General features: G+C 44.5%; 1 protein-coding gene across 1 annotated transcript in view; it reads right to left on the reverse strand.

Annotated features, from left to right (window-relative positions):
* Window positions 1-10,025, reverse strand: part of wdr27 (WD repeat domain 27) — a 45,656-nt gene extending 35,631 nt beyond the window's left edge. The window contains exons 1-13 of the mRNA XM_056609875.1: window positions 9,923-10,025; window positions 9,477-9,601; window positions 8,943-9,056; window positions 8,801-8,852; window positions 8,467-8,537; window positions 8,261-8,375; window positions 8,038-8,137; window positions 6,745-6,836; window positions 5,814-5,878; window positions 4,399-4,538; window positions 3,479-3,552; window positions 417-486; window positions 1-56 (exon numbers count right to left, since the gene is read on the reverse strand). The exon at window positions 1-56 is cut by the window's left edge and continues 10 nt beyond it. Coding sequence (XP_056465850.1) covers window positions 1-56; window positions 417-486; window positions 3,479-3,552; window positions 4,399-4,538; window positions 5,814-5,878; window positions 6,745-6,836; window positions 8,038-8,137; window positions 8,261-8,375; window positions 8,467-8,537; window positions 8,801-8,852; window positions 8,943-9,056; window positions 9,477-9,601; window positions 9,923-10,025 — 1,177 coding nt within the window. The remainder of the gene's footprint in view (window positions 57-416; window positions 487-3,478; window positions 3,553-4,398; window positions 4,539-5,813; window positions 5,879-6,744; window positions 6,837-8,037; window positions 8,138-8,260; window positions 8,376-8,466; window positions 8,538-8,800; window positions 8,853-8,942; window positions 9,057-9,476; window positions 9,602-9,922) is intronic.
* Window positions 10,026-10,289: the final 264 nt, after the last annotated feature.

A 10,289-nucleotide genomic window follows, 5' to 3' on the forward strand; every position in this document is an offset into this window, starting at 1 on the left:
TGTGAGTTTCCTTGGGGCGATTTTCCACATTCGTCTTGGGTGAGAACATGGTCCTTCTGAAAAACAAGACACGCTGTGTGCTGTATCGTTTTATATCACATATTTAAACTTTTCTATGTGTGCTTGTTTTGAAGGCTCACAGTACGTAACAACCACAGCGATAGGGAGACGACGGTCAGGCAAAGCTAATGCTAACCATGCAGCCGCCACGGGCTTCATGGCCTTCACAACAGTTACCATGGTTATGCACGACAGCCCATTTCCACGTTTGAGCGGTTTACCGTTCTACGTAAACAACTAGATGGCCTTCCAGATTCCAACAGGGAAGATGGAACGCAAGGGGTCAGCCAGCTGAGGAGTTGCCTGCAGGGGGCTGTTGACGTGCTGAATGATAACCGTGGACTTCCTAAACCTACCGTGGGGAACTGCTGTATCCTGAGGACTTGACCCTGGTCTGGAACACCAGGGGCTGTTCCTTCACACCTCCTTGGTGAGAAGAGAAACCAGTGAGTAAGACAGGAGGCACGGCCTTTCAGCAAGAACGACCAAACGGGTGAGGCTCAATAGTTGGCTAAAACATGAAATGAAAAATACATCATGAGGATAGGGTTAGGGCGTACTGATATTGAGTTTAATGAGCAGGATAATACTGAGAATTCAGTTGCGACTGCGGAGCCTTCCTCGGTATTTAGACGATAAAGACGATTCATCGATTGATGTTCAGGCCAAGGGTTTCGGCACGGACAACAAAGAGACTTTAAATACTTTAAACAGTGTTTTAAATAGCCCTCGGCTGATCTTCCATTCACTGCTGTCCGTGGGTTAGATATTTTTTTGTTCTACGACAATGAGCTCACTTTTTCCACAGCCATTAAAATGCGTGTGGCTTTCCAAAAACAATTTCTCTGTTGAACACAGGCATCGCGAGGAAAGGTCACACGATCCCTGAGCGGTAACTCAAGCCAGCGCTCAGCAGGTCCGTGTGACAGTCCTTCTCGCAGTGGCTCCCTACTGAATGAACAGCAGGGTAAATATAACAACATAAGAATCAATATCAATCAATAGGAATCCCTATTGGGGACCGGATAAACACTTTCCATGTGTGTACAATGATTTGAGAAGGTGCAAAGTAGTTGCAAAGTAAGGTTACAAATGCAAAGTTAAGTGCGCAACCAGCTGAACACAACTTCTGGTCCATCGTTCCTAATTGAAGACCACTCACTTTGATCGCATTCAGTGAACCGAAGACGGCCAAACTCAGACCTCCTGCTGAGAGAATTCCTAAATCATCCCCTTGCATAAACATTTTTATAAACTATCCAAGATGCACAGCCCCAGAAGATATTTTATATGGTCATAAGATATCATCTAGGCTGTAAAATGCATCTCAAGAGAGCTTTTGGCTTTAATAAAGATGGCTTAGAGTTAGCTATACTTAAGATGGCACCTGAAGACAGGAAGGAATCAGCTATGCTAAAACGTTCACAGCAAAATAATGTTAGCTAACTGAAAAAAAAAGGTAATAAACCAGAATTGGATAAAAACCAGTGGAGAGTTCTTCCAACACTTTTACAACGGTTTGTGATTCACGGTTAATGTATGACGACAAAACTGGAGCCCCAGTTGGAGTTTTATATTCACAAACTCCTCTTGTCCTGCAGCCCCGAAACTGATACTTTATGCAGTTCCTCGCGTAAAATCACGATCATGTCAAAGACGGAGACCAAGTGGTTCGACACTGTTTCAGGAAAACTCTGAAACAGGCACTGTAAAAGTCCTGCTATGAAAACATTACCCTTGAAGGGCAGTACAATAAAGTAATCTTTATTATAGATCAATATGACGACTAACTTGGTCGGAATTTTCGCAATTCAAGCATGTGCAAACACACGCGCCCACAATCATCTTTGCGCACACACACACACACACACACACACACACACACACACACACACACACACACACACACACACACACACAGAAACACACACACAGACACAGACACACACACACAAACACTGTAACAAGCGCACGCACACACACACACGCACGCACACACGCACAAACTCAGGAACTCTCCTCTCATAAATAGTGTTAAAATGCAGTTCTGCCTGACATCCTCTGAATCAAACTATTGAATTTAGGGAGAAAACATTTCACTCAAGGCAGTGGTAGACAACTGCAAACATTTATGTTGTTTTCTTTTCATTTTGAACTACAGAAAAATACAAATAATTCATACACAGCCCTGGAATAAACTGATTTATAATAAACTGATTGTAGTCTGTCATGATGATTCAGCCCCCCTGATTCTTGCACAACAAAAACGACGGTCTTCAGTTCTGTTTGACCGTGCCACGACTGGGATACCTCAACCCCTGGGATCTGGGTCTTGTGTGTAGGCCATAGACGGTGCGCCTGCAGTCGTTGACTTCAAAGAACCGGGGGACAGTCTGCTCCTGTCTGGGATTTCTGGGTCACCCAGCCGTCTCTCCAGACAGTCCTGGGGATCCCTCGCATCCCCTGGCACTGCCCGACGCCTCGCAGACACACTCCCCACTAGTGAGGCGGCAATAGTGCTTTCCTCAGCACTTACACGTCTGCCACGCAGAAGCTGTGCCACCGACTCCAACAGGGACGTGTTTTTCTTGTTGTTTTTGTTTGCCAGAGCGTAATGAAACACAAAAACAGGCCAAACGAGAGTTGGCCAAAAACCGCAACTTTGCCTGGTACACGTTCTTGAACAAAAAAAAAAAGTAGGTCAGTATTAAGTAGACCAAGAACTATCTGCCCAATTACCACTCTGTTTCGGTTTTGCCCTATTCGGCGACTTTCATTTAAAAATGCAGCAAATTCCGAAGCAGAAAATGGCGTGTGGGGAGGGGGGGGGGGGCGTGCAAATGGAATCCTATGCAGTGAAAGACATCACTAGGCCCCCCCACAATGAGAAGGAAGCAATCTTTTCCGTCCTATATATTTACGGATAATAATGCGGTTCTCTGCGAGCTCCACGCGGGCCCTCCCTTAAAGCTTTCTATAAACACGTGATTTAACGGAGCCCCCCTGCCGGCCAAACTAAACAGGGTAAAATGGGTCATACTTTTTAAAAGCCCAGCCTCATGAAAATGCAGCAGTATACTTGTATTTTATAGACGGACACACCACCGGGATGCGTGTGTCCGTGTGTGTGTATATGCATGTGGGTGTGTGTGTGTGTGTGTGTGTGTACCTGAGTGTGTGTGTGTGTGTGTGCGTGTGTGCGTGTGTGTGTGTGTACCTGAGTGTGTGTGTGTGTGTGTGTGTGTGTGTGTGTACCTGAGTGTGTGTGTGTGTGTGTGTGTGTGTGTGTGTGTGTGTGTGTGTGTGTGTGTGTGTGTGTGTGTGTGTGTGTGTGTGTGTGTGTGTGCGTGCGTGTGTGTGTGTGTGTGTGTGTGTGTGGGGAGGGGGGGAGAGTTTAAACAGGGACTGGGATGCTGACCTTTTCTTTCGGGACGATTTGGCTCCTTCCTCTTCAAGTCAGCGTTCAGAGGCGATCCCGACAGAGCAGGAGAGCTGACAGTGGGGGGGGGGGGGGTAGCAGTTAGGAGAGAGCGACTGGAAACACAGCGGAGAGCAGCATTTTCCATCGTTATGGATTATTAGTCCCATGTCCTTCACACAGCAGCTCTATCTCACTGACTCGTGAGAACGCTAAGCAGCGTGTGTGATGGTAATAAGCCACGTTAATATGGAAACGTCTGAGCTGTGTGTGTGTGTGTGTGTGTGTGTGTGTGTGCGTGTGTCTGTGTGTGTGGGGGGGGGGGCATGCTCCCCCCCTGGGACCGCACACAGGGGACTTCAGTAAACCCAGTGGGTTGTGGGTGCCAGCAACAGTGAAAGACAGCAAACGTGCTGGTTTTTGCACGCCTTAATGACTTTGGCTTATAATCGACACTTTTATATCGGGCCAGTCATGGTGCAATTACATGGTGGAGGAATTGTCAGATTTACGCCCCACTGTGAAATGGTAAATCAAGGTGATTGTATAAAGGTAAATGCGGGAAACAAAGTAAACACTCTATTTGCATGTTTAAATGTTATTGATGCACAATAAAAAAAAGTGCCTTTATTAATAAATATTGACCGTTATAATGCACCACCGAGCAATCAACATCTGTTTGACCCATTGAGATTCAAGAATGTGAATGTAATCGGAAACGGCTCGATTTTCGCAGTATTTACGTTTGGCAGTTATTTCAATTTATTTTTGTCCTTTGTCCTCAGTATGCCCTGTACTTTCTGCCTGTGATACCAGAGTTTTCCATCTGGGATTAATAAACATCGACATCCTCCAATAAAGCAACCAGGGCATCTATCATTATAACTGAGAGGTTTTTATTCACAGGGGCTGGTGGTTACCTTTGAATCACCGATAGGCCTTCACTCCAGCTTCCCAAGGCCTTCTCCAGGCTCTGACACAGGCCCAGCACAGCGTCGGTAGGCCTTACCTCCAACAGAGCCACCGTAGGCGTAAAGAGGGAACTCACCAAACACAACATCTGGTAAAGAGAGAATATAACCTAGAATGGCAGTTCGCAGCTTACAGGCCAAATAAGGCAGCAAATACAGACAGTGATGCTTCCAAGATGGACCCGGACAAGCCCTGGTAGAAAGGTAACTTTGGGGTATAAAATGAAGGGCAGGACATGTGTGTGTTGTTTACACTTGCAACACAACATGGTTGGAAAGTTTCACCTTGAAAACCGCAGACAGACCTAATTATGTTATATTGTGACAGCCTCGTCAAACTATAAACTGCTAATTGCAGTTATAAAAAGTTATAATACCTATATAGTACCTTTGCCCCTTATAAGATGTGAAAATGACAGGAAGCAGGTCTTCAATAGCAGACAATTAGGAGGTAGTATAATTAAAATCGTCTAATGTTCTAGAACAACATGCGTGCCAACTTCCATTTGGAAAAAAGGAATGTGTGTGCGGTTGTTTCTTGTTGTGGCTTATTGTATTATAAATATGCATAATGCTGCCAGGGTCTTAAATGAGCCTCATTCTCAAAGAAGCATTGCAACAGATATAAAGTGGAACCAACCGCATAAAATGTCCTGACAAAGAAACCCTCTGCAGAATGAATTTTTCTTAAGTATGATGAGAAGTTGACACCTAATTAAGTCAATTGTCAAAATTGACTTAATGGTCAAAATTACCCATTAAGCACCGATAAACAATGTGAAACATGGAACATTAATCCAACCAGCTATAATGTACATTGAACCTTTTACCATTATAGCTAACCATGAGTTAACCAACGATGCATTTGGCTGGTATTGGGAGATGATTAAAGAAGAACAGACCCTAAAACGACTTTAAAGAAAGCGGATTAAAGGAAAAGTGATGTAGTGGGATACATGGTAATGATGTGGCTTGATCCTGGTCGACATTCCGAATAAATCAGCTTTAAAACGTAGCAATAGATGTAAATATAGACCCAAATTGCCCTTTATGGGTTGCTCAAGCTGTTGCACGAGTTCAGTGTTACTGGCAGTTATGGGTTACCATGGTTACATCAATCAAACATTGTGGGCTAACCTCTGAATATCTGATCGAAGTGAGAGGAACTTATGGAGACAGCGAAACCCTAATCATCAATAAAGCCCGCCTCTAAATGTTAAACACAGCGTGACGAAAGCCCACAGTTTTTAAATGTCGATGGCGGGTACTAGCTCCCCGCCTACTGGCGTTCGTGGTTTAACGTGTGGTGCATGGTGTCTCCAAGCATGCAGCATGACATTGTGTAGTAGTTGGGATTGCCATACCTGGCCCTCGGCCCCTGAAGAGATGGACCAGCAGCCTGCCATGGCTACGCTCAGCGCTGGGTCATCTACAGGAGGAAAGAGAACACGGTTTGGATGGGACACTAACTATAATATAGTTCACACGTGGGAGGGGCCATGGAATGTAACATCACGTCACAACAGAAAACTGAAATTTACTGAAAATGTATACCCCCAATTGCTTTACCGTGAGGTTCGCAGTCAGAGTTTGTAACATTCATTATGTAAAATATCACTGCTAGTGCGATACATTTCATGAAATAAGTCTCCATGTGTTGATTTTAAATCCAAAGACCCTATGGTACTTTGTTACATCATCATATCCCGGTCTCGATAAGGATCCTCTCTCGAGACGGCTTCGACGCAGACGTTGTGACATTTCACTGGAAACAAAACAAGGGACCTAAGATGACTCGAGAGCACTGAGGGGCCAGACGGTAGCAGACAGACAGACAACGGGCCATCCTGCTCCTCCAACGGACACCTCATCTGTCTGCCGATGCGCAGCTCAACTGGAATGTTTCCGCTGGGCAACGTTCCCATTCCCTTCCCACATTCTACATACTATTTTGGGGAAAAAGCTTCAAAATCATAAAAAGTAATAACACTTCTCAACACAACGATTTGAACGTGCTCCATGACTCCCCGACACGGAACACATCAGAGACACATCAGAGACTAGCGAAAGAGAGAGAGAGAGAGAGAGAGAGAGTGCGGAAAAGAGCGATAAATTCTCCACGGATAATAAAACCCCCTGACAGCAGCCGCTTCCAGGAAAGAAAAACAGAAGGAGTGGAGCTGATATAATATCAGACAATTATCAGGCACGATGGAATGTGGGTTGTGCAAAACGACCATCTCAGCAGCTGAAACATCAACAGCGTCAGCAGCAGCAGCAGCCGTGGAGGCATACCTCTGAAACAGAGAGCTGTGAGCAGGTCGGAGGTGTCGAGGTCCACCAGGTAGAGGCCGTCTGAGCTCCCTATCCATAGCAGGCTGCGCTCCCTGCAGGGGGAACAGAGGACCAGAGAGGGAGAAGACACACACACGCACACGCGCGCACGCACACGCACGCACGCACGCACGCACACGCACGCAGGCACGCACGCAGGCACGCACGCACGCACAAAGACAGAGGGGGAGAGACACACACACACACACACACACACACAGACACACACACACACACACACACACACACACACACACACACACACACACACACACACACACACACACACACACACACACACACACACACACACACACACACACACACACACACACACACACACACAGACAGACAGAGAGAGAGGGAGAGACACACACACACACACACACACACACACACACAGAGAGAGACACACACACACACACACACACACACACACACACACACACACACACACACACACACACACACACACACACACACACACACACACACACACACACACACACTCACACACAGACGGAGACAGAGAGAGACAGAGAGAGAGAGGGAAAAAGGAGAGAGAGTGAGAAAGAGGGAGAGAGAGGGAGAGGGAGAGAGGGACAGTGAGAGAGAGAGAGAGAGAGAGAGAGAGAGAGAGAGAGAGAGAGAGAGAGAGAGAGAGAGAGAGGGAGAGGAAGAGAGAGAGTGACAGTGTGAGAGAGAGAGAGAGAGAGAGAGAGAGAGACACACACACACACACACACACACACACACACACACACACACACGACAAAGTGTGAGACACAGAGATAGAGTGAGAGACACACACAAATAGAGAGAGACCGAGAGCTAGAGAGAGAAAGAGGAAAGGAGAGTAGGAGAGAGAGAAAGAGGGAGAAAGAGAGATGGTTTACAGTTGAACGGGGGAATGTGTTTGTTTTTTGAAAGATTGAAAATTTGATGGTTAGGAAGGTTATGAAAAACAGAACGTAGCCACAGCATTATGTCTACCGTGGGAAAGGGAACGGGAAAGGGGAGAGAAATTAGGAGAAGAGAGGGTAAATTAAAAAAGGGGAAAACTTTTTATAAACAAGATAGATGACTATGAATGTTGAATATCGAAAATATATGCTTATGTATTGGTTATGATGTATACAGTGACACAGCAATGGAGGAAGTGAGAGAAACTGAATCTAGAACATATCATATTGTAGGAAGATCTTTGGCTTAACAGATCGCCAACCAATCGCCATGATGATTGCTGTTACTTGCCCTTTCGTGTGATCGTGAATGTCATCGAATGGGAGGCAGACAGCCATGCTCAGGACTGCTTTAGTGGTCTCCACTATCTGGTGATCGCCTGGTTTTGCTTCTGTTGGGAAGTATCATAGCAATCAGATCTAACAACTAAATATCTTGAAGCGTAAGACATCTCTGTAGAAAATGATTTTGTTTCGGTTGTACCTTATGTACGGTTGTACCCTTGTCACACTACCTTTTTGTTGTGTTATTGTCTCCTGCTGCCTGAGATACCTTTTATACATCTTGTCGATGTCCATTTTGGCCAACAGATGGCAGTTGTGGTCAATAGGGATTGAAAAACACCATATCTAAACACAAAAACGGTTAGTAACAGTAAGTGTCTAACATTCGACTTCTAATTGAGTTTTTAAACATGTTATAAAATGTCATAACAATTACCTGTCCATCTGATGAGCCCACTATAAACTGCCTGCTCTTCTCCACAAAAATACAGCAGATCAAAGGAGATGCTGGGAAACATAGAAAGACAGCACAGTTGAGCAGACAACATGGAAAAATAACACATAAAACATGAAATACTGATAACCAGTTCAGCTGAGATTTGAACTGTGTTTACTCCTCGTCATGGGAGAGTATAGAGTGGCTTGTCCAGGTGTTTTGCTTAACTATTACCATAATTAGCATAAACATTGAAAAAATGAAGTGGTTTAGGGTTCACAAATGAATAATATTTAAATTTGCAACAAAGATCATAGCCTAGTCGGTCCCTTACCTGATAATACAAAAGACTGATAGCAAACCGCTTCTGCCTTCAGATCCCACACCTACATGAAAAGACAACGTTGTGTTCTGTAAGTATAAAGTCATCGGCTATTGGCTGTTTTAAGTATTGTTAATGTTTGTTTTATTAAGACCTTAAAGGAGCGGTCCTCTGAGGTGGTGGCCAGAATCTCCTCGTCCCAGGGACAGAACTCTGCTGCGGTGAGGGGCCCCAGGTGAGCAGACAGGGTACACACCAGCTCCCCCTGCTGGAGGGCCCAGGAGATGGACTCAATCACAGGCGTTGTTTTTTTTTTGGATTTTGTCTTTTTCTTACGTTTTGCTTTTGATCCTAAAAACCTTGCTTTCAATGCTTCCAATACAATTTTTATGTTTAGCCTGCATGTCAAGTGTATCATGAATTGGAAATAGGCGTGAAACTCGCCTTGCACAGATGTTGTATTTGTGCTAAACAAATAAACTCTAAACTCTTAATGCAGGCCTACTCTGACTCAAATCTAACGAGGTTCCCTGCATATACAATAATATAATATATATTATATGGACCCTGTCTGTGGTGCATACAGGGCTAATATAATATATATTATACTGTATATATTCATGTATACTTCATATAATGTTGACTAATGAATTAATTTCAAATATGTAAGTAAAGACAGTAGGCGTACCTGTGAGTTCAGTATATTGACTCTGTTTCCAGTGCATGCTGCTACCCGCTCCCCAGAGGAACAGAAGGCCAGGTAGACCACATCACCCAGTAAGGTACCGATTACTGTTCCAGCTGCAATTAAGCCTATGGGATCAGAACATTGATAAATCAATGAAATAAAGTGTCATAAAATGGCAACCCAGCATTTGCATGCAATGGCTATATTTCGCCAGAATGATGCCAGCATCATAATGTTAATTTAGGATATTTAATCCATCACTAGGGTTAACAACAACACAAATGAATTTGACATAATGCAATGTATTTAAGTTTGCTTTAAGCTGTATATAAGATATATTTAAGTTAACATCATCATTATGTATTATTAGCATGGGGTAGTTTTAGATAAGTAGGCTAATTAAATAATGTCATACCCAACATGCACTTCACTTTGAACTTCCTTACCATCGTCTACTCTCTTCTGACAGAGCTCAATGTTCCACACAATGATGTAATCAGCAGAGGCAGAGCAGAGTAGGACCTGCGTGTCACGTCTCCCGAACACCATCGCAGAGATCTCACCATGGTGGCCCGTTAATGCCAGGGGCTGTGTCGTGCACACACACGCACACGCACACGCGCACACACACACACACACACACACACACACACACACACACACACACACACACACACACACACACACACACACACACACACACACACACACACACGTTAGCGTAGATGAATTACAGAATTTAAATAAATAATAAGTGTACTAAAGCAGCAGCACTGTGTGGATTCGACCGACCTCCTGGTTAAGGTCTTTCAG

This window comes from Gadus chalcogrammus, chromosome 15 (genome assembly GCF_026213295.1).
Source record: "Gadus chalcogrammus isolate NIFS_2021 chromosome 15, NIFS_Gcha_1.0, whole genome shotgun sequence".
In the NCBI taxonomy this organism is placed as follows: Eukaryota; Metazoa; Chordata; class Actinopteri; order Gadiformes; family Gadidae; genus Gadus; species Gadus chalcogrammus.